The 25,336-nt window shown below is 39.9% G+C and overlaps 1 protein-coding gene across 3 annotated transcripts in view; it reads right to left on the bottom strand.

The window, feature by feature from the left end:
* Window positions 1-25,336, bottom strand: part of METTL15 (methyltransferase like 15) — a 73,354-nt gene that overhangs the window by 2,369 nt on the left and 45,649 nt on the right. For all 3 annotated transcript variants that reach the window (XM_053979940.1, XM_053979938.1, XM_053979939.1), the window contains 2 exons: window positions 7,081-7,272; window positions 4,344-4,522 (listed from right to left, as the gene is read on the bottom strand). In XM_053979940.1, the coding sequence (XP_053835915.1) occupies window positions 4,344-4,522; window positions 7,081-7,272 (371 nt within the window). The remainder of the gene's footprint in view (window positions 1-4,343; window positions 4,523-7,080; window positions 7,273-25,336) is intronic.

Raw genomic sequence — 25,336 nt, 5'->3', positions numbered from 1 at the left:
ATAACCTTCTCTGTTGGCCATGAATCATAAAAAGAACGTGTACTCCCACTGTAGAAGTCACAAAGCTCTTTTTGATGAGAGACCTCAATGAAAAGGAGAGCTAGAAACCACAGAGCACGAGGAATCCCAAGAAACCAACACCAAGCCCATGCTTACTGGCACGGTGTCTGCTCCCATGTCTCTTTGCACACCCATAAATGGGTTCTTTGAAAATGGAACCCTTGGAACAGCCACTGAGTGTGATGAGAACTGTCTCTTAGAGCACAGCAGAAAGGAACGTCGTGCTGGGCAAAACAAACACAACTTTGTTTGAAGGTCAAGTAACAGCCAGCAGCACTGGCAGGATGCTCAGAACTGTGGGATCAATCACACCAGAGGTTAGAAGAAATTCTTCCCTTTGTGGGTGGGGAGGCACTGGAAGAGGTTGCTCTGTAGATTCCCCATTCCTGCAAAAGTCCAAGGCCAGGCTGGACAAGGCTTTGAGCAACTTGGTCTAGAGGAAGGTGTCCCTGTCCATGGCAGGGCAGCTGGAACTGGATGGGCTTTAAGGCTCCCTCCAACCCAAACCATCCTATGAATCTAAATTCAGCTCCAAAAGGCTTTGTAAAAATTGTAAATGGACATAGCATGCTGCTAACTGGGCAGGTTTTCATTGGTCTGCTCATCAACACTGATACTTTGCAACTCCAATACTGAACAGATAAATAAAAGAACAATGACATTATTAGCATGACTAGGACACTAACAGCTCTTTGCAAAGTTCTTCCACTCATCCTGCCATGGCTGTTGAGTGCAGTTTCCATCTACAATAAGCTTCAATGACAATTGACTCTGATATTAATTTGTTACTACGAATAATTTATCACACACTGAAGAAAAATTAATTAAGGCCCAGATATATTCTGTAAGTACAATACAACCTTACATGCCTCAGCTGAACATGCACAAAGAGAACTGCAGGTCCTATAATAAAGTACAGAATACTAATATTCAGGAAATTGGTAAAGAAGTGCAGCCACTTTGCAATTTTATGCAACCAAGCCCTCCCAGACTAAAAACAAAATCAAACTGTTTACATGCTCAAAGACTTACTGGTCTACTGTCAAAGACTGGGATTAACTAATAAATGTAATCTCTGGTTGTTCTAATCTAGTTATTATTATATATAAAGTGTAATTTCTGTCACGCTGGCCTTCAGCTTTTTAGCAAAGGCAATAGATTCTGATCTATGTTCCATGGGTGAAAAACTCCCCTATCACTCTTACTCCTCCAGTTAAATGAAAATCTATTTGTGCTTTCTGCTCAGGCACATCACTTCTCACCCAGGCCTCTCCAGTTACCAGGACACTTAAAGAAAATCCTTCCTGGTAACTGGCTGTTCAACATACAAAAACATTAAAAAAAATAATTTGTATGGGAAGCTTGTAAAATGAATTTCATTCATAAAAACACCACGCTTCTGGCTAGATGACTGGTTTGAAATCCCAGTGAGAGAAATAACCATTTTTAGTTTTAGGACGCCCTGATGATAGTTACACTTTAAAAAAATCTAATAGATTCTCCTGTTGAAACGTACTGAAATTTTAATGGAATTAGCAGTGTGCTGTGCCTGTCAATACGAACTCTTAAAAGTCCCCAGAGTGTAGGAGAGTGGGAGAGTGTAAAAATTAATTCAGAGCGAGCACCTGTTTGCAGGAATTTGTCTGTTGAAGTGGCACTGCATTTAATAAGTTTCTGTGACACAACCAATGTCCTATTGTCTAGGCTCCCTCAGTACAGTGCTAATTCTCACCCATCTGAAATGCAGGCAATATCACAAATTACAAAGTCCAAACTGATAATTAGAGTCTGTAAAAGTGAGCCAGTCTGAATGAAATTGACTTTACCAATTCAAGTCTTTTTTAAACTTCTAAAATGTCTTTAACATGCCATGATAAACTCCTTTCAAGTTAAGGCCAAATGATTACATGATCTCAAAATTGTCTGTTAATAGATTATGCATCTGAATAATGCTCAGAAAAAGAAAATGAACAAAAATTTACAGATAAAAAGGTATATTGCCCCCTGAAAAGAAATCAAAATACACCATTAGTTGTACAGAAAAAGCATATGAAAAAATTGTCAGCATTTTTAATGAGTCTTCCTGCACATGCAGTCAGACCTAGTGTTTCCAAACCACCCAATGAGGTACAACAGAAGACATGAGAAAGTACTTCTGAAATACAGACACTACACAAATTCTCAGATGCTGACACCCAGCTTCATTGGCTGGATTGTTTTGCTTGTGTCCTGGTTCCTATACCAGCCAAAATAATGACTCTGCTCTAGAAGATAATCAGGCTTACAAAGAAACTGCAAAATCTAAAATGCAAGATTTTATTATTCTAGTTAATATTTTATTTTTTAAAGGATGTAACATTTAACTAATAGGTCATAAGTTTTACTTTGGTCAAGGCCTGAATTAGTCAGTGTTTTTTTGGGCTGTACCATCAAGAGATTCCTGTAGCTGTGGTCCCTGGCACTTTAGCTCTGGCTTATCCCAATAACTTCACCAATATAATTTCATGTAAGAATATATATTAATTACAGATGATAAAAGAATCAAAATATATCACAGTTATGAAGAATTTCCTTAACATTTTCCTAATCAGTTCAAAAACTGATAGGATCCACCATAGTGCTTCCTTACTGGATGAACCAAATTAAAACTGGAGGAAGTTTTATGCAAGCAGGGATCAGTGTAAGAGCTCTAAAATCCTTACAGTTACTTGTGTACTCCCAGAAAAGCACACCACACATACCTATTTCTTGTCCTGGCAGATGTGTGCTGGCCTCATTGTTTTTGGCACACACACTACCTGATGCACACCTGACTTGTGGATCAAGAAGCTCTTCAAATATAGCAGGGAATTTAGAGTGAGGACAGGAGAACCCTTCCCGTGGTCACAGAAAGTGAGCATCAACTGCTGACTCGCATGCAGCACATTAAACATGAAGGGATCTCCCATTGCTGTCTTTCATACACCTGTATTTTCACTCCCTGAGCCTCAGCCATGGCACAAAATTGTTTCAGAATTACTGAGTTGCTTGCCTTTAACATGCTATATCTTTAACACAGTGAGATGGTGGCTTCCAACTCAGTAGTAGTACACTGTCCTAATAAACACTTCTTCAAAAAGCATGGAATATATGGGACAAAGCTCAAAATTGTTATTTCAGGATATTGCTAATGAGGACATTAAAAATGTAAGGTTTATAAAAGCCTCGTAGTGATTTATCTCTTTGGTTTGTTTTTTTTTTTAAGATTGATTATATTCACTATATTTTCAGCAGGGGCTTACAACAGCAAGGAATGTCTTCAGGTCCTTTCATTGTACCAGCTAAACTTTGAGCCTTGGTTGACTGGACATTTTGCTAAAGTATCCTGACTTCTACAAATCCAGACCTTTTAATTTCTCCATCATTAAATTCAAGTGCCTTAGACTTCCAGTTTAAGTAACACAAATTTTTAAGAATGCCGTGAAATTTTTAATACTCTTCAGGATACCAGTAAAATATTTTACAGTGTTCTTTAGCAAATGTTAAATTTGGATGAGAATTTTAAAGGTCTATATTCAAAGTCAGCAGTTTAAACTTATTCGTGATAAGATGCAGTGATTTCCATCATTTGGTTAAAAAAAATAAAAACATCCTGATGCTACATATTATGTTAATGAACAGGATTCCTGTCTTATATTTTTCCTTGAAAATTTTTCCTTGAGGACACAAACGTAAAGGTTCTTGATGCAAGCACTGCTCCTGCCTAACTGCACTTTCTTCAAGTTGTTTACAGTGAGGAGCAAGGAAGATGAAGTGTTTCAATAGTCTCTTCAGGCTGATCTAGTTGGCATGCACAAGGTGAAGCAAGCCATGCATTGCTTTGGGCTTCCTGATTCTTTAAAAAGACAGAAATTACCTGACTTTACTCGTAATTGGAAACTGCCATGGTACCTCCCCTTAAAATATTAAAATACAGAAATTTAAAACTAAGACAGATATGACATATCTGATATTTGACAGGATCAATAGCCAGGATAAAGAATACCCAAGGCTGCTGTCATTCTGTGGTTCACCTTGGTCGAGGAAATGATAAATCACTTCATGTTAAATCTATTATTGAACTAATTGTCAAACTACAATGCAAGGAAAAAAAAAATAAAAAAGAAAGAAAAGGAAAAGGGAGCTGACATGAGAGCAGAAGGGGCAGGATTAGATCCCGCACCACTGCGAGTACAAATAGATCCCTCTGGGACTCTGCGGGGATTAATATTTCCTTTCCTCCTGTGCAGAATTAATGAGGGTACCTGCAACAATGCTTGCCAGCTGCCTGGTCCTGGTGATGGGGTAGATGCTGCGTGCCTGCACGATGGCAGAGGCGATCCTCCTGGCGTGCCTCTCCTCGCCGTACGCGCTGAGCACCGACGCCAGCGCCCGCGGCTCCAGGGCGTTCACCACATCGGCAGCGGTGGCCATGCCAGGGCACCTACACACAGAGCAGCCACTTATCCTCTGAGGCCAGCTGCCAGCCAGAGGTGAGCTGCCACAGAGCCACACACACCCTGCACGCCGCCTCTGAGCCGGGCAATCGGAGGTGGCAGCGCTGGGAAAACACCTTGTGCCTTTTAACTCCCCTTCTCTCGCTGCTCTAGGTGCAGTTTGCCCCCTAACTTCAGTTAGAACAGTTTTAACTTCCAGTGTTCTTACAAACCATGCTTGCTCCTTTTAACTCCCCTTCTCTCACTGCTCTAGGTGCAGTTTGCCCCCTAACTTCAGTTAGAACAATTTTAGCTTCCAGTGTTCTCACAAACCATGCTTGCTCCTTTAAAATCCCCTTTTCTCACTGTTCTAGGTGGAGTTTGCTCCCTAACTTAAACTAGAACAGTTTTAGCTTCCAGTGTTCTCATAAACCATGCTTGAAGCTTTTAACTCCCCTTCTCTCACTGCTCTAGGTGGATTTTCCCCCCTAACTTAAACTAGAACAGTTTTAACTTCCAAGTGTTCTCATAAACCATGCTTAATAGTTTAGGATAAAGAATTTATTAGGTAGCTTGTATGTTTTCTCTGATCAGTAAACTCATAGATAATGTACCCTGAACTATTTCAGTAGCCAAGTGACAGAGATACAGATACATGGATTGAAGGCTTACACTGTTTAAATTGTAGTAAGTCCTGTAGTTTATATGACTAGGTCATTTCTATTATCTCAGGAGAGTATTTCTATGTAGAGTCTTATGCCTTTTAGTGAAAAGTAATGTTAAATTAAGAATAAATATATTCCAGTATCGTGCTAGGATGGAAATTGTGTGACCTTTCTCTTTAGCCAGCTTTAGAATATAAACTTACCTCATATGGGTTCATTTTAGTCACCTTGCATCATATGTTGTTTTCTAGCCAGAAATGATTTCAGAGATCTTTTCTTTCACATCTCCTGCTATGAAAACGATTGCTAAAGAAGATAATTTCACATTACTTTCCACTAAAAGGCATAAGACTCTACATAGAAATACTCTCCTGAGATAAGAGAAGTGACCTAGTCACATAAACTACAGGACTTACTACAATTTAAACAGTGTAAGCCTTCAATCCATCTATCTGTATCTCTGTCACTTGGCTACTGAAATAGTTCAGGGTATTTTATGAACATCATCTATGAGTTTACTAAACAGAGAAAACATACAAGCTACCTAATAAATTCTCTTCTTCGCTTTCAGGCATTTTTCACTCCCCTGCAGTATCTTACAAAGATAAAAAAGCTTAGGGACAAGTAGTATCATAGCAACAACCATAGTGTAAGGCTTTTGTTATGCCTCAGGTGCCCTTTGTTCTTGGGCTCCTGTTCTGTGCTTGTTTTCTCAGGATGCATCCAACTTATATCTAAGCCTGGAGTTCAGATTCTTGAAATCTGAGGACTGAATCCCAGGAGAACCATGGAAGCATTTTGCACAAGACCAGAAAAGCTAAGTATCCTGAAATTCGCTGTGTTAAGACTTAACATTAATGTGGTAGGCTAATTCCTTAGAAATTGAGGCTTCCCATTGGCTCCTGTGAGCAATGAAAGAACAAATGGCATTTCTTAAGACGCCACACTCATCAAAACACCAAGAAAAAACTGCCATTCTCTCTCATGTAACGTGCCATGCAACCACAACCATCACCCATGCAAGACAGATCTTTGGTTGCCCATGCAAAAAACAAAGTGCTGCAGAAATACATCAGGTTGTCTGAGGATGAGAAACGCTGCCTAAGTGGAAATTATCACTCCACGACTGATTTTCATGCTCTTGAAAGTACTAAACACCAATCCAAATCTAAACACAGCTGATTTACTCAGTAACCATTAATTTGGCAATTTAGTGAGCCTGATGTGCCTCCCACACAAAGAGAAAGGAAGGTCATAATTTTGCTAAGCAGAACTCACAACAAATACGTGGGCATGGAAGGCAACGTCACACCAGCACGTTAAGAGCAACGTGGCTGTCTGATTTCAGCTAGCAGATATAATGAATGGGATTTCATTTCTTTATTTTTATCATGTTCCTTTCACAGAGAAGCAACATGGTCGTTGCACACAAGAGGGATGCTGCTCCTTTCCTGAGGGAGCAACTGAACCTGCTCGAGTGAAGTTCCCACAAATAGCAGGCGTGGCAGAAAAGGAAAGGGACTGCAGCAAGAGGTTGTGAGCCTGCAGATCAAGTACAGGCAAGCTGTGGAAATAACAGGCCTCTGAAGGAGAGATGTTCCTGTGGCTGTATACCACACTCCAAAAATGTTACAACTTAAAGGTGCAGCTAATAAAACAATACTGGTCCAATCACTCACCACTGGAACCTTCCTCCCATTTCCAAGAAGGCAAAGACAAAAACCAGGGCTGAGCACCGAGACAGAAAAAAGCTTTTTGGCAAAAGAAAGACAGGATACTCATGCAGTATTAGATGTGGTTTGAGGAAAAGAATTCTCCATTTTAAGAGTAAAGGAAATGCACAGGGGGTGCAGAGCAGACAGTTTTTGAGGTTCAAGAAGAAATGCTCTATGATGATGTACCTGTCATGATCCATCCTCATGTCCAAGGGTCCATCCTTCTGCAGGGAAAAGCCCCTTTCAGGTGTGTCTAACTGCATGGAAGAACAGCCAGCATCCAGGAGAACGCCGTCCAGAGTCCCTGGCTCAACCCCAGACGAGATTAACAAAGCCTCTGACTCGCTGAACCGTCCTAGAAGAGGCTGAAGCTGCTTCCTGTAAGAAAGGAACAAATGAACAGCCCCAAGGTTAATTATAACAATGCCACCTCTCCCCCTTGCACAGCAGGAATTGGATAATAGCACTCAACTCGTCTCAGAAGCAATAGGGCAATTCCCAAAGTAATAGTTTATGTCTTTTCATATGTCAACACTGAAAACCGGTCCAGACCACCCCTCAGTGGCTACTTCTTGAACCCTTTACTCTCTTCCTGCTTCATCTTAAAGAAATGGAAAACTGACTAAAATTTTATTTTTTCAGTGTGCAGGAACTCAAGAGGACACCTTCAGCAGGAATGTCCTGACTTCTGAAGTACCTGCCCTGCTTAGCAGGGCCCTTAGTCAAGCAAGGCCAAGGTGCAGAAAAGAAAGAATAGATCTGGGACCTAAAGAAGCAGACAAAATAGAACAAGAATGCACAACCTTGTGCTTAATATTTACCCAGCAGGAAAACAATTCCAAGCTCCTGCCATGGGACCAAACATGTTTTTAGTGGCATTTGTCATTTTAAAAATAACTGTGAGAATGAGGTGCACTGAATCACAAGCAGGTAAAACATTTAGTGCATTTTGGATTTAGGCACCTGATCACTGCAGAGAGCAGTTTAACACACACTCTTGTGCTTACTGCTCTTCCCTAGATTTAAAGTGCTTGTTTCTCAATATTCCCGTGCTGGTAAGGAAAAGAGGAGTGGCAGGGGAGAAGAGAACACATCTTGGTCACACACGTGTGTCCATCCACACAGAGCTCAGGAAGGGTCTGGACAATGCTCTCAGGCACAGGATGGAATTCCTGGGTTGTCCTGCCAGGAGCTGCACTCAGTGATCCTGATGGCTCTGCTCCAGCTCGGGCTACCCTATGATTCTGTGACCTCTGAGGTTTCCAATGCTCTCCTGGGTATCTAATCCCAAACTTCTGGGTTTTGCCTGTGTATAAGCTGACTTACAATTACACCATTTATTTTATCTGCCTCTCAAAATCTAGATGGATTTCACAGACTCGGAAAGATTAATCAACATGTTGCTGCACTTTTAAGCAGTACCTGCAGAGCAGAACACATTTCTGCCCATTCCAGGGAGCCACTGCCTCCGTGTGGAGAGAAAAAGCTCCATTAAAAGGAAGACACTCAGGAATCCAACCACATGGAAGAACACTCAGCTACACAGTGCTCTCCTCATTAGAGCAGAGCAAATCCACCCACCAAACACAGCACAGAACCTGGGAAGCAGTGTGAAGGGACAACTTCCAGGAGGGATATCATGATGGCACACACAATTTGGAATTGATTTCTGTGCAGCCCATAACTGAACACAGCTACTCAGCATAATAGCAACTGACAGCTCCTGAAAAGCACAATGAGCCACTTCAGACACTTAAACCAATTTAAGCCACGTAGTTATAGAGTTTTGAGATTGGATTTCCTCCTCACTATAACGAGGGGGATTTTCTCAAAAATACACACCACTTTTTCCAGCTGGGCAGTGTTTCTACCTTCATGACTCATGCAAATGAATGAACTTTAAAATTCCATATGTGGGAGATGACAATAAATGAGACCTGGATAAAACTGCAAATTGCCATAGTCCAGTTCCCCAGCAGACAGTAATCCACATCAGTGGCTCTGAAGCAGTGCTCCACCAACCTGCCTGAAAAATTACTCTGAACACTATTTATTTATTGCTAGAGATTTACTTACATTTCTTTAAACAAGTCATAAATATGTGGATAGCGAAGGTGTTTGTGACAGCTTTTGATTTGTGATCTGCCAAACTTTTGTGATTAAAAAAGATTAATTAGAAAATAATTAAATTTTGTGTAAGTAGAAATTTACTCTTTGGTAGAGAGATGCTTCGGCTGAAAAATTTCTGGAGTTTGTAAATAAAAAAAAAAAGATTGAAGAATGATTAGGCTGACATTTGATGTCAGTCCTTCAGCTGTGTGAAATTACAGCTTCTGTACAGAACGTGGTTGTTATGCACTGCCGTGTGTGCACCAGTGGTGGACACAGGCATCTTGTTGATTATAAATTCTCACTAAAACCAGATGCTTTTCATGAGGTCATAAGGATTATATTGCAGTGCTCAGGCCAGCTCTCTGCATTCCTGTGCTCTGTGGAACAGAAGACACACTTTTAAGCACCTTGGCTATCTCACACACTTCAATTAATCAAACCAGGTACAGAGTGAAGAAAGATTTATTACCTTATGAAACACAAATATCAACTCTTTTTTTGATCACACAGTAACAATGATAGTGGTGAAAAGGACTAATCTATTAGATTATCAGCATGACACATTTATTTGAAATAAAATATTTTACCAAGGATTCAGAACATTTGTTAGAAGATATTCTCCCCTAGTCTACCATTCCTTATGTCTCTATTCAAATTAAAACTGCCTGTTACACACAGGATTTATCAAAATATTCTTAATTTCCCCTCAACTTCCTTTTGACTTCAGGTTTTTATTTACCATATATACTATATATAGTAAATATATATATAAAAATATATATAAATATACTATATATACTATATATATTGATCTATAAATCCACCTTCCTGAAAAATCTCAAATAAATAATAAGTAATGAACAGTTAAATAATAAACTATGTTAAAAAAACCTTATTTCCTACAGTCACATGCCTTCTGCTCTTCCTAGGTATGCAGAATTCTTTCCACTTTCTTTTTTCAGTCTTCCAATGTTTTCTTTGGTCAGTAGAGGATTTATGTTCGATGACATACTCACTAGTGTGAAAATCCATTACCCTTTCTGTCCTAATATATTGCAAAACCAGCGCTTATGGAAAAAGCAGGCAAGGTAAACCAGGGAACAGCCACAAATACCAAGAAGAACAGCCAAGCTTACAGTTCTGAGAAGCCCGAGATGAGCGAGCACATCAAAACCTCACGGAGCAAGACTGAAAGGGCCCTTTCATCCCGTCCTGGGGACACCTTGCAACGCTGCTGGGACTACAAAGGGTCACTCCAATCACTTCAGGCAGTCCTAGAAGGTTAAAATCTGACTAGACCAAGCTGCCTTGCTTAAGAGAAAATATTTAAGCTTAGCGCTTGAGCAGCATTTTAGATATTCAGAGTATTTTAGAAACATAAAAAAAACTACGAAGAGCTTTTAGCTCCTCTCGTATAAATGGAGAAACAAGACTCATAGGGTTTAATATTTAACAACTTGGAGATGCCATGCAGAAAGCTAAGACAATTTCAGAAACGATGGTCTGAGGATGTAAAAGAGCAGAAAATACCTGTCATGTGAGCTCTCATTTCAGGGGGTGTCTATGAGGCAATAGCATGGCAATTTTGCAGCCAATTCCCAACTGCTACAGACAAGCAATCTCTAACTTCCCAAAATACTCAACATGTTCACTCCCTCTTCAGTAATCTTGACATTCTATACAAAAAATGTACATAAGATTTCAAAAGAACAATGGGAATATGGACAATCTAGCCTACTTTAAAAAGAATAAAAAGTTATTTACAGCGACTAAGGTTGTAGGGCCTTAATAAATTTTCCTGTTCAACAACTTCAGAATTCTTGGGAAATAACACAGTTGGAAAATAATACAGAGCTGTGGGTTCAGGTCCTTTGTTCAGGTCATAACACAGTATTTTATTATATTATGACACATAGCGTGGTAATTCTGCTAGACAGGACTTGATCCACACTTCTCAACCACAGCAAAGAGCAGAATGAGAAAGGGTTCAATGCCTCCTAAAGTATTTCAGTTCATCTCTAGTATTCTGCAAAGCTTTATAAAAATATTTATTTTTTCATTTTACTCAGTTGAGAGGGATCCACACAAGAAAAAAATAAAAAGTAAAGCATTAACACTGCTTCAATGAAATAAATGGAATCTTTTCTCTCATCTAATTTCTCTTGACTGTCACAGACATTGACATGACATCAATCACTGAAGTAATTTCACATTTTCTTATGTATACACACTAACACTTGCTCTTGACGTTTCACGACGGCTCCACTTAAAAACTCTGTGTACAAACACACGACGATCCCCTGTCAGCGGTGAAAACCACATTTCACCCAAGCAGAACAAATGGCTTCCTCAGGAGAACAGAAAGCAAAAGTTTTTCAGCTAACTCTTGGCACTGCACACCAAACAAGCAGGCCAAGGAGGTGCAGTAACTGCAGGGGCACTGCCAGCACCCAGGGGTGTCACCCAGGGGCTGCCAAGCAGCTCCAGCTGTAACGAGGAGCCCGGTCCAGCCCTGTTGTGGCACTGCCTCACCTGGCTGAGGTCACCCACGGCTGGCAGACTGCTGCAATTCTCACTCACTGCTCCAGGCACACCTGGAAGCAAAACTGGGAAGTGTTCCAGCCGTAAATCCCAGGAACTTCCAGTACCCTGCCTGGGAACTGTCGTGTGTTACTGCGCCCCAGTGCAGCATCCCTCTCAAAACTTAATTTAGAGGTTTGATGTTAGAAGTTTCTAACAACCTCTCAAGCACACCTGCTCAATACAGACTGCTCACTATTTAAATGCTCATTTGTATTTCTCTATCAACTACAAATTGTGCTCCATTATTCTGTCCACTAACACAATTTCAGCAAAAACTACTGCAGAAGACACCGTTCTAACTAAAGGGAAAGGCAAAATGTGTAAACCAAAAGCACAAACATCAAAGATGGTTTCCATTGAGTATAAATCCAAAATCTTGCCATATTAGACATCTTCCACAGCAGGTAAACTCAATCTCATTGAAATAAGAGATAATTTACTCATTTTAATAAGAGATAATAACACTGTTCATAATGAACAGTGTTTCCTGCTACATTACAGATTAAGGAAGCAATTATTTTCCTTTTTCTGGCAAAAAAAATGACTAGCAGAAAAAGGCAATCGAGGCAAATTTCAAAATTACATGTCTCACCAAAATTTGAAAAAAATGTATTTTTAAATTTCCTAAGTAACACAAGGTTTTGCTGCGTAATAAGAGCAATATTATGCAATTGCATCTAGCCATTAAAGCCTTTGCTATAAAATATATAACACCATTATGAGTGACACCTCTATTACATAATACACGTAGCATAGCTAATATGCTGTCATCATTCAGATGTGCAAAGGAAAACAAGCTGTCAGAATGGTTTGCTTGTCACTTCTAAGCCACAAGAGTTCAGAAAAGTCACGGATTCTCTGACTTTGCACTGGGGGTTTCAGCAGGATCAGCTGAGTGATCACCATCAGCAGCAGCACCTCAGGACTGCCAAGCCCCCCCGAGCCCCCTCAGCTTTATTCCAGCTTTCTAAAGGAGCATCCAACTCACCACTCAAGTTCTAAGATCATTTTTTCAGTGTAAGAAAACACAGCAAAGCAAGTTTTCTGAGTTGATAAACCTTAATAGTTACATTCTTCTTCTGCTGGCATCTTAAAAGACAGCTTGATAAAATCTGCCTCTCCAGTCCACAACAACCCACGGATCAATTCAGGCTTTCATTAAAGACACTAGGAACTTAATTGAGCTCAAAAGGAATGTTGCTACTGGCCACAGAAGGAAGAAAAGTTCTGTTTAAATCAGTTGCCAAAAGCCAGTAGAATACAGAAAGAAAACCTGGATGTACACCAGCAGGTTGAAAGGTATAAATTAACATCAGGAACATAAAAGCTGTATATGAACACGTTTCAGTCCCTGAATATAAGAACACTAAAATCTGTAGCAACAAGCATTGTAGACAATCTTTTCCAACACACAGGAAAGGGGCAGATCTCTTTTTTCCAGTGTTAACACACAGTCTCAGAGGAACCTGAAATTGTATTGGATATTGCAGACTGGAGACAAGGCACAAAAGCAGATTTATCACTCAATCAGCTTTACTGATCAATTACTGATTAATTGTGATCAGGTATGTACAATGACCAAAATACCACATATTACAGTTTAAAAAGACAAGAACTTACCTCAGTTTTGTCTCATTTGTTAAAGGAACAAAAACAAAAAAGTGTATTTCTCTAGTTCCTGCTTTCCCCCACCACAACATTTCAGTTTCTGAATATGTTTCTGTCTTACTCAAATCAGTAATTAACTATTCTTTCTTTGACAAACCATTTCCTTGTTTGAAACAGTACTTAAACCTCAGAACACCGAGGATAACATTTAGCATCAAGAATTTATTACATCTGGCATCAAGAATTTATTACAGATGATACAAGTAACTTTTTCTTCCTTCCTGTTCTTCTTTTCTAAGCTATGCCACAGAAGAACACGTCTCCAATTTGAATTGGCTCTCAGCTCAAGCATTAAACTCTCTGCCTGTCACTATGCTCCTGACTGTGGGGAGGACAAACAAGAGCAGCAGAACACAAGAGGAAAGCAAATAAGGACAGAAGGGAAATGGGGGCATCGCTCAGCCACAAGTCACAGTTTGCTCTTTGCCATTGCTCATACCAGGGCTTACCCTTTTCCAGACAAGGCAGCATGAACCCTTCATAAAATTAAAAACTCAGTCACATCATGGGTTTAAAAGACAGGCCAATAGTGAGTATTTTGGTCTCTTTTTCTTTCCCAGGAGCTTTTAGCATGCTTTTCTACCCAGCAGTGAACACCAGCACGCATTGAGATTTCCAGAGCAAGCCCAGTATTTCAGCTGCCACTGCCAGCTCCCAGCCCTCAGGAGTAAACCTGGAGCAGCCATGCTTTGCCACACCACTTAACTCCACGTCTTCTCACCTGCTGCCTTGGGAGGTTCTGCAGTTCTCCAGAAAAAAGATTCCTTTTTTGCTGTATTAGGTGACACATCCTAAAACCAACCATCAGAAACCAACAGCAATCATGCCACCAGTCATACTGGATTATGTGGATTATTTGTGAATAACTGAGTTGCATGCTCCATGCACATTTCCTCGTGGCACTGCACTGGTGAGCTCATTTGCAATGAGATCAGAGTGACCCCCATACCCAGGCAGAAAATCCACACAGAAGATTGCTTTGCCTCTGCTACTCACCCTCTACACAACTTTACCTTGTTACACTGCACCTGTTACTTCTGTATTTACCAACTCTGAAAATTGCCCCAAATTATGAAACACTTAACATCAAAATTAAATCTCTATTTGTTTCTCAGAGCACTGCAATCCCATCTTGGGAAGAAAGTGATGTGCTTAATCCTACTGCAGATTATAACATGTGTCTGCATAGCTCAAAGGTGGTATTTCACTTGTTCATCAAATCAAAACCAAATCATGATTTCCAAATACTGCACATGCAAAGTCAGGTGTATCCCTTAAGATAACCTTAGTTACATCAGTAAGCATTAAATTTTGGAAAACAACCGAGGTTCCACAAAAGAACACAACATTACCGAGCCCAAGAATGCTTTTGATTGAAAATGCTGTCTTAAAACACAAGTTGGCAGCCATTCACTTCCCCAGTGACCCTGACCTTTTTCCTAGTTTAAAAATGTCAATTTCAGAAAGCAATCATAAAAACAAAACTAGTTTTTTCAAGAGCCATAAGCATCTTGCTGCTCTTTAGACACCGCCAGTTAGCATCCACATGGAATTATACAGAAAATTCTTGATCAAAGTCTCATTCTGTTATTTCATTTATTAAGTGCCTTGTAATAAGAGCAGGGGAATTTAAATGCACGTCACCAGTGACAATCTGTCCTGACATTCAGGGTTTCCTGTACTGGCATTTTTACTTCATACAAGTCATGAAATGCTGCATTCAAATGAACTTCCCTCCTATAAAATGAACATCCAAAAATTGTGCAAATTCTCTTTTAAGTCAATATCAGAAAAAATATTTGTTTTCTTACTGAAATTCCCTAGTCTCAACAAGGTTATTTTTTTTATGCACAGAGACTACATGCAGTCTAACTACTTCCACTGCAGATTACAACATAAAGTCTGAAGTCGTAAATATTCGGAGAAGTAAGAGAACTTTCAATTTAATAATGTTTGCTCCTGAAAGTACACACACAGTTTTAAATTACTGCTCTGTTTCTCTCTACTGGGGAAAATATATTCAATTGAGATACACTGAAAAAAAAAAAAAAAGAACAGAAGAGCACCCCATTTGTGAAATAAGACAACATCCAGAGGTTAAAAAAAAAAATCAAAAAAAAAAACAACAACTGTGAGTCAGCTCTACCAAATATGCAAGTTAAGGAAACAGGTACATAATCAACAGTGAAAGAGATACCACACAGAAGAAGGAATATGGAAGTATAAAATGTGGCAGACTATGAGAACAGAAGCTGTTGCATAACCCACCCAAAGTATCACGAGACATGACCCTTACAACTCCATAAACAAAAAAATCTTTGCAGCAGGTTTCTGACCTAGAAGGGGAAGTGCCAGTCTAGCTAAATTTGTTGCACATCCCCCAGTAAAGGATGGCAAAGTTCCCAAAAATATTACCAAAGAGAAATGTGACGAGCTCAAAGCAGCACGTGTGGAAATATGCACTAAGTATGTGCTGGAGAAAACCCCTGCCCGAGCTGGAAGCTCATCAGCTGGGCAGAGCCATGAGGAGAAGGAGCAGCAAGCTTCATTTGGCCATTTCAACAGTAAACAGCTGGGAAAAGGGAAACAAAACCCTACAGTATGCAAGCCAGAAGTCTTAACTGGAACAGAAAAGTATTTAAAATGGAATAGTAAGACTTCACATCCAGGGTTTGGTATGCCATTACAGGAGCCTTGTCCAAAACAGAACAACTCCAAGTGGAACAGGACGAGCAGAAGTGAGAGATTATGAGAGAATAACAAAAATCCCAGACTTGTTTTGCACACAAAAAAGAAGGGCAAGAATAGATGACAATATTCTACAGTGAGTATTTTAAATGCCAAGGAGAGAAAAGAGCTAAGAGATATTAATCAACTATTAGTTGATTATAAATAAATTAGGTAACTGCCTTAACTGGAGATTTAAAAAAAAGTTTCATAGAATGAAAAATTAGACTCTGGAATAGCTGGAGCACTGCATATAGAACTCCTAATTACTTTTAAGAGAGAGCACAGTGAAGGAGATTAAATTATGCAGTGGCTTATAATACCCAGCAATTGGATTCAGTGATGTGGCAGTCTCTTACAGCATGTTTATATCTGAACAGCTATTGTAATTCTCCGTTGAAAAGTTCACCCTGAAAATGTTTATGTGAACTTATCAGGACAGATACACACTACACATTTTACACGTGTATAAACACACTTCAACCTAAGAATAACTTACCCCTCAGGTATAAAGGATTCCTTTTATTTTTAGAAACCCCTTAGCTGAATGCATAAATACAACATTGGCATTTGAAAGTCTTCTTTCTCCTAATTTTTCCCAAAGCAGTTACTGGGGAACTTTTAACCAAGCAAAACATTGATATTGACTGGAAACTGCTATTTTCTGATGGAAAACAAAAAATACACTGCTCTCAGATAGAATTCTTCTTAGCTTTTTTTTTTTTTGATCTTTTAATTCAGCAGGTGAGAAAGGAACTTCCGTTTGCTGCCACAAAAGGATAATTCAGACCCCAAGATCAACAAATTTTGATTGTTATTGAAGGAAAAGTTCAAGAGTTCAAAAGTTGAGGTGTCTGCTTTTCCATAGGGTGCAACAAAATAGTCCAAAGGCTTTAACTTAATGTGATATAAAAGGAGATAAAAAAGAAACTCCCAAACAAAGTCCCAGCTTACTTTAGTGCTATTTTTAAGTATAATTCTACCCAACTAGAACAAAGAAGAATGGGCACCTCTAAGAACATTTTAACCTTCTGCTCCACGGCCTGGGACTCTGCAGGCTGTAGTTCTCTATGTTTATCAGCAGGTTTCCATCTGTTTTGTAAAGTAGCTGATTCCTCAGTCAGACAACTACTTTCTATCATGATACTAAAGGTTAAGATCTTATAACTAAAATAATTACAGGCGATTTTCACATCAAGATGAACGCCCTTCCAGGTGCTAGAAAACACACAACATGATTTGATAGCCTTCAGAAAACTATAGTCTACTTCAGCATTTGTTTAAAACCAAGTGTTCCAAACCTGGAATCCATTTGATCCACAAATGCTCAGACTGTTATAGAGATTTTTTTTTTTTTTAAGTGCCATCTTTTTACCTAGGAATCCCAGAACTAGGTAACAATTTGCAAAAGAGACCTCCAGAGGTCTTCTAGGCCAAAGCTCAGCCCTAACTAGATGGGCTCCCCAAGGCCAGGTCCAGTTGAACACCCCCAAAGGTACTCCCCAAGCTCTCCAGAAAACCTCTTCCAGCACGACAGCCCTTGTGGCCATCGCATTCCCTGCCACACCTCACTGGCATTTCCTGCCTTTGACCTCCTGTCTCAGCAACTCCAACAGACTCCAGCTCTGTGGCAGCCCTGCAGGCAGGGGAAAAGCTTCTGTGCAAGCTGTTCACAAAGTTTTGGCAAAGGGGTTTCAGTTATTTAAGTCTTTAAAAATACTACAGATCACTAATCGTGTTTTTAAGTTTTTTTTCCCTAGAATTACCAAGACAAACTTAAAATTACAATGTAGCAACTGTGTATTTAATCAAAATCAATTAATAAATTAAATTAATCAAACTAGATTAATAAAAAATCAATCAAAAATAAATTAATCAAATAAAATAAATCAAATTAACAAAAAAAATTATAAAACAAGAGCAGTTTGGCATTCCCCTGGAAGATTCATTCTTAGTTGTGTTCTGTCACATAGAAAGCTAAACAGTTACTCCTGAATCATTTACTTATTTACTACAAGCAGACTTGTTTTCCATATCAGGCTACTAATTCATGACTTAAGAGTTTTTGATGTTGGATTCTTGGCAGGATATAAAATAATTGCTTACCTGATGACATGAAAAATTTAAGAATCGAGCTCTAAACACAAGCTGGTTTACATCTCAGTATTCTTGCATGTTCTCAAAATAGCTGATTTTTCAGTTCTATTAAGGTTTTCTTTGGAAGTGCCAGTAAATTGAATTTCATTGCTCTCCATTTGCTACAATACTTTTTAGTAAAAAAAAAAACAACTCGTTATTGAGCAGAATAACTCTCAGTGGAAGAAAGTCTCATTTTTGTTACTACACAAATACATTTCTGTTCCCATTCACAAGCTGAACTACTGAAATCATTATCAATACCAAGAGCAGCCCTTCAAGTGGAAAAAATAACCTTTCATTTGGAATAAATGCCTCTTTGCCAATGCAAAACCACGGGTAATCCATTAAATTCTTCAGAATACTGGAGATGGCTCCACTGGCGCTCCCGCAACGTGCTCGGGTAACATTTCAAATCACCCATGGGAGATACTAAAGAAGCATTTTACTATTTCATTTTGGCAGTATTATGATGCCTTACCTGCAGCATCTCTTCCCTAAGGTGGCATACCGGAAGAGTAAGTGTAACTCCATTTGAGAAACTCCTTTGAAAGAACCTGAAAATGTAGACACCACGTTTCCAGGAACAAAACACCAAATGAAATCAAGCAGAACTCAATAGAGCCACCCACAGGAAGTGGTTGATGTCAGGACAAGCCAACCCCCGGCTCCCTTCTGCCAAGCACTGCCACGAGCCTGGTGCAGCAAAGTTCATCCCCACACAGCACCTGCATCACCAGTGCCTGCTGAGCTAAATCCAGTGTGGTCCTGGATTTGGTACAAAGGGTATAGCTCCATTTGCTTCCTAAAAGTCATCCTCAAGTGATGCCAGAGCTATTGCTCTGTCTCAGGAAAGAACCCAGAAACCTTCCACTGTGAGTCTGACTGCTCTACACTCCTGCATTTGTCTGACTTCACCTGCAGCAGTCCTGACATCGCAGTCCCCGTGACCACGAGACGTGAATTATCTGATGCACGGATTATTAACACCTTGTGGGAGACACTGTCTGCCAAGAAGACTCTCAGAGAGCTCTGGCACCATTAGATGGGGGGACACAAGGCAGGTTCACTTTGTTATGGCTGCCTGGCATCAACCATCTCACAAAGGAGGAGCTGAGCCAAACAATCCAGGCAAAGGTTTAAGTCCTGGCAAAACCACATCGGGGTCTCCTCAAAACATGCAGATCACTCTGACAAATAATAGGGTCTGTCTGAAATGAAGAAAAGAGTACAATCACATTCTGCACAATAAGGGTGTGGAATGGCTTCTTTATAAATGCATCTGCTAGGAAGAAATGCAGACACTTGCACAGCATAATTAGCAAGAGTCTGATAATCAAAATTAAGAGTCAAGTAGCCAAGGAGTCACAGAACTAATCAGTTCTGGCCCACCTGAAGTACTGGGCCAAATTCACAGCAAGTGATTTAAAACAAGGAGTCAGTCAGCTGAAAGAGATCCAGAGACCAACAATGAAGCAGGTAGAAAAGAGGAGTCATGTGGAAACACGGGAAGTTGGGCTTTGTTCTGTTTTTCTTTGTGAGTAAGAAGGCTGGAGGGGATCTGATGGTTATCTCTGTACCCAGTTATTAAAAAGGCATCAGTGTTCAGCCACTCTGCATGCCAAGCCACAGCAAGTCAAGGAATGCTTGACTCAAGTGGCAGAAAAGGAGCTCTGAGCTGGACACTGGGAAGATTTCTTTATGTACACATAAACCACAAGAAATCACCAAGACACATTAATTATGCAATTCCTGTTATTATGGAATGTTTCTAGGAAGAGGAAAGGCAAACAGTGTTTAAGAATTCCAAAAGTACATTAGATTTTGTTTTAATTTTACAATTTAGTGACAGTGCTTAACCCCCTTGTTTGCAATGTCCGTGATTTGTTTTATTTAAATCTTCTTTTGGAAATCATTCGGGGTTTAAGATGTTTCACTGCTAAGTTTGATCAGGAATTCTGCAGTTAAATTTCAAGTTGGCAAGTTAAATTTCAAGCTGGCAACATCTGATTTCATGTCATTGGAAAAGTGACTGATTAAATTTTTGCCTGTGTCACTCTGTTCTTTCTTCTGTCTCATCTCCTGATACTCCTGTAACTGCATCAGGGGTTTCTTTACCTTACCAGTATTTAATTTCTTTGTATTACAAGAAGGACATGGATAGTTGGCATCCTTGCCCATGGAGCAGGGGTTGGAACCAGACAATCTTTAAGGTTCTCTTCCAACCAAAACTATTTTTGAGTTATTATTTGGGGTATTTTTAAATACAGAACCCATATTTCTTTTCTAAAATAGAAAATTTCAGGTCAAAGCTGAGCATATGAACAGAGATGTTACAAAACAAATAAACAAAACAAAGTGGGTCATTTCCAGTCACGTCTGAAGGGACCAGAGTACACCAAGAAGCATTTTCACTGACTGATTTCACTGAAGTGGACAGAGGTGCAAAGCCATGGTACTTTCCATGGCAACTGTAAGACATGCCACGTATGCTTTTGTGGAGTAGAAGCAGCTAGGCTGAAATGCACAACCATGCACAATTTTCAGTTTTTTTCCCCTCTAAACAAAAGACCAAAACCTGTCTTTCACTCAATACCCTGAACTGCATATCCTGAAGATGTACCCTGAAGCTCACATAAAGCTTTTTTGGCTATCCCTGACTCTACCATAAATTTTAACTGCTGCTGTCAAATGGCCAACTGATATTTAATTTCTGTTCTTTGTATTTTGCCTGTCACATTCCATATTTGCATCTCTTCCATTCACTTTATCTCTGTCTCATCATATTCCCTTCAATCATGAATTATTCAGACCACTTGTCATTTTGGAATTTTTCTGATGCTGGATTTTTTTTCTCATCAGAACTTACACACAGCACTTGTCCTCTAGACTTGCTTCCTACCCTTCAGTTGCTATAATTTTCCATTCTCCACATGTTCATTCATTTCCTGCTCTCTTCCATATTCTTACCCACTGCTTTTCTACATCTATCCAGGCAATCCCACAGGTATTCTTGCAACATAATAATTGCCATGGTCTGTGAACAGTGAAGAGGTGTTAAGCACAGAAAGCATCACATAGAAAACCTTTCCTGCTTCCTAGGAATAAGAGATGTTGTCTTTACTTAGGATGCTCATTTCTTGGTATTGTATTTAATTTCCTTCCCAATGTGTAACACAAAGAGTTATGAGACAAGCTTCTTCTCCAGTATGACACAGAGTGATCAAATGGAACATATTCATTACAAATAAATCCCACTTCAATGATATGAAATCACTGAAATGTTACAGTTCTGCACAAATGAAAATTAGCCTCCTTGGCTCATTACACTTAAACCAAGTTTTACCACCCAACCACTGGAGCTGGAGGGCTGAAACACTGACTTGTAGGTATGATTCACTTCTTCCCAAAAAGCCTTGCACTACCTCACAAACTGGACTTGAAAAAATCACTTGTGAACCTTGCATGTTCAACCTCATTTCTCATGGAATGGCAAACGTTAAGAAAATACAATCTATCTGAAATTAATTTGTGTATTATCACTGTCATTCTTCTGTTACACACTTTGTTCATTGCTGTGACCATGAGAAGAGAGGGTGGCTGAATTACAGATATTCTCTGAGAAAGGGTAATGCAGTGCATTGAAGGAGATTAATATTGCCAAGCAGATTAATCTAAAAAGCTAGCATTTGTGATACAAGTACCTCTTTGGGAGTGTGGGGGGAAAGGGGTAAGCAATGAAGGAATGCAGGGAAAATGCAGGAATTAAAACCGCAGTGAAACTGTGCAACTCTTGCCTGTATTATGACATACAAGAACCTTAGGTCATGATTTTAAAAAAAAATTGCCTATTAGGATATCCACATTGCAGCTATCTAGATTTTTTTGCAGGTTGTGACAGCCTAAACACAAATTCATTTTGAACAGTTACTTCAGAACTTTACCAATCATGACTCTAATTTCCTTTTTTACAGAATCTTCTCCAATAGGTATTTTCTTCAATTTCTGCATGTGTAGTAGCAGGAGAAAGTCTACTATCACTATTCAGATACCCAGAAATTACTGTTCCAAATATTGCCTGAATATCTGCAAGCACCCAGGAAAGCGCAGCTAAAATATTCAATTGGAATTTTAGAGCTGGATTAACATTAGAGTGCAATTCTTAAATCTAAGATTTAAAGTAGCTTTTCATCTTTCAGAAGCAGTCAGCCTTGTACTCACATTCCCAGTGAGGCACCACAGGCCAACAGAGAGCTGCAAAAGGTGCCTGTTCCAAGAGGAAAAGGCTGTTCATGATCCCCTCCACGAAACCCAAAAGCATAAACAAGCTGTCTCTCCCCCAGAAAACCTGTTTAAAGAAAATATTGGAAGGATCACTCAGAAAGACAACTGAGTTTTTTGATGTGACAAACTTTCTCATGCCAGGGCAATCAATCAGTGCACGGCCCTGAGAGGAGATTCAGACAGGGGCAGAACAAATGTGCACACAGGAGGAACCAACAAGGCTTTCTGGAAGACTTCATGTCTCCTTCATAAAATTACTAGGCAATTAAACCCTTTCCCCCTCTCTAATTGCCTTCCTGTTTTCCCCAAAGAATCTGGAAACACTTCCTGCAGTTTTCCTTCTCTTCTGGAATCTTTTCTCCTTTTTGCTTCAATGGTCTCCAAATTCTGCCACCTCCTGGGCAGTCTCTCCACTCAAACAACCCCTTCTTTCTCAGGCCTCACAACTACTTTTTTCTACCTTTAACAATTTTCTCGGCCACTACTCTGCAAAAGAAGATGTTTGTCTCCATCAGCTTGGTAAGGACACTAAAACGAGCTGGCAAAAGACAGCACAAGTCAGGTAAAGAAAAAAAGGACAGGTAAGAGTCTCTGATGTGCTGCACCCAGAATATCCAAATTACAGGAGATACCAGGGAGAGATGTCACAGCACAGGTGTGAAATACAAGAACCAAAACCAGAACATCCAAATTACAGGAGATACCAGGGAGAGATGTCACAGCACAGGTGTGAAATACAAGAACCAAAACCAGAACATCCAAATTACAGGAGATAGCAGCGAGGGATGTCAAAGCACACACATGAAATATAAGAACCAAAACCAGAACATCCAAATTACAGGAGATAGCAGCAAGGGATGTCAAAGCACACGTGTGAAATACAAGAACCAAAACCAGAAACATCCAAAAAGTTTCCCTCTCGTGGCTGCTCAAAAAACGATTGTTTGCCTGGAAATCATATTACGACTGAATTACCCGTAAATGCAGATAGCTGATACTTTAAGTTCAAGCAGCTTCTATTTACTTGGAAAATCAGGATGTAGCTGCCAAATTTAGATTGCAGCCACAACCTTTTACGCAACACGTTAAAGCTGTCCTGTTACAATAAAGACCAGAGCCTTAAAGAGAAGCATTTTTTGCAGGAAACAACCTGTGACAAAAGCTGGTGGTACTTTCACTACTGATTTAAAGAACACAGTATCATTAATAAAGTGCAGGAATGGAATAATAACCTTATATAAAAGAGCATTCCCTTCTAGACAAACCTAGAGCACAGAGCAAACCAACATGTACGAACAAGCATTTTGTAACTTCAGTCAGCAGGCATCTCTGAATTCATTCCTGAACACACAGTGCACATCAGCCAGCCCTCAGGAGAAGATCACTGAACACCACACAGAAGGAAAACACATCTGCTGTAGGTCCTGCTTGCACACACTGGCATTCTTATGGCCAGAACACAGAACCAACAAGGAGGAATCACATCCCACAGCAGCTTCTCAGGCAGCTGCTCCATCCCACCTGGGATGTAGGGTCTGCAGGTATGCACTCGTGAGCCTTGCTTCAGTTCAGCTTTTTGAGGCAACGGGCAGCACCAGAAAGCTCCAGTGAAACTGCTCTCCATATGTTTGTGACCAGCCTCCTGTATCCCTCCACACCTCCTGTATCCCCCCAGCTCTCTCCACCTTAAGCCCCTCCGACAGCCTGCTGGAGCTCCCAGGCTGACCTGAGAGGATGGCTCAGCTGTAATTACATTAAATCCTAATAAAGGCTCCTGCATTGGACAGGGCAGCCCAGCTGCACCCCTGCCTCCCAAACACACGTGTACAGCCAGCAGGCCAGCCCAGGCGTGGCTCCGCAGAGTTCTCTGTGACTGCAATCATCCACATTCCTCATTATGCTGTTTCTGGAAAGCCACATTTAGTAAGTTATAAAAAAGATCCCTTCCCTTATTTCTGTCCTGAGAAAGAATCCTAATTGGCTAGAGCCAGTCATAAAAATTTAACCATGTTTCTGAAAACACGAGTGCCAAAGGGTAATGCATCGCTAATGGCTGCCAGTGGAATAAATAGCAGTTCTGACGTCAAAACTTTGTTACACTCCAATAACTGGCTCACTTGGGGTTTCAGGTACAGCAAGTTACATGCCAGTTTTAAATAAAGTTATAAAAATAGAACACACACTGAACCATATTGCCACCATGCAGCCTGAAACTACATGATTTATGCCTAATAAAATGTTAACAAAGGTGACAGAGGGTATAAAAATAGTATTTTCTACCTCATAATATCCTCTTACTTGGATTTGATAGGGCAAAATGAGGCAGATATAATTTTCCTTTTATTTTTCAAGACATATGGCCAAAATCAGAGTAAACAATTTTGAGTGGAAGTGACATTTAAAAAGTATTTATAATACCTTTAACCTGAAGATAGTATAGTAAAACCCAAGTTGTAAAAATCTGCATTACAATGCATCTCTGAGTCCTGCTTGAATAAACACATTAAGTAGCGAGGAACTTTGTCTTTCCACTCCTTCTGTGGTGCAGCTATTGAACAAAATACCCTTTAATTGTGTAAAAGATGCAACCTTGGGCTGTGCCTGTACAACTAACAGTTTAATGGTTCAGGGATTCAGCACCCAGATCATGAACAAAACCACGGTGCATGGATGGAGCTGAATATTCCAATTCAGGAACTTGCTTGAACACATAATGCTTAACACTTGAATTGAGGGACCTGGCAGTGCTGGGTTAACAGTGGCACTTTTCCAACCTAAGCAATCCTACAATCCCTCCTCTGCACAAAAAAAAACAAGTTTTAGATGTGCAAACATGGCTGCACTCACGGGGAAGGGAAAGGACAACACCCTGAAGGTAACACAGAAGGCTAGAAAGAAGTTTGAAGAAACAACATTCACTTCAGAGCAGTGT

This window comes from Vidua macroura, chromosome 6, assembly GCF_024509145.1.
Source record: "Vidua macroura isolate BioBank_ID:100142 chromosome 6, ASM2450914v1, whole genome shotgun sequence".
NCBI classification, from domain to species: domain Eukaryota; kingdom Metazoa; phylum Chordata; class Aves; order Passeriformes; family Viduidae; genus Vidua; species Vidua macroura.
The sequence above is the reverse complement of the archived record's forward strand: the minus strand, read 5'-3'. Positions and strand labels throughout refer to the sequence as shown.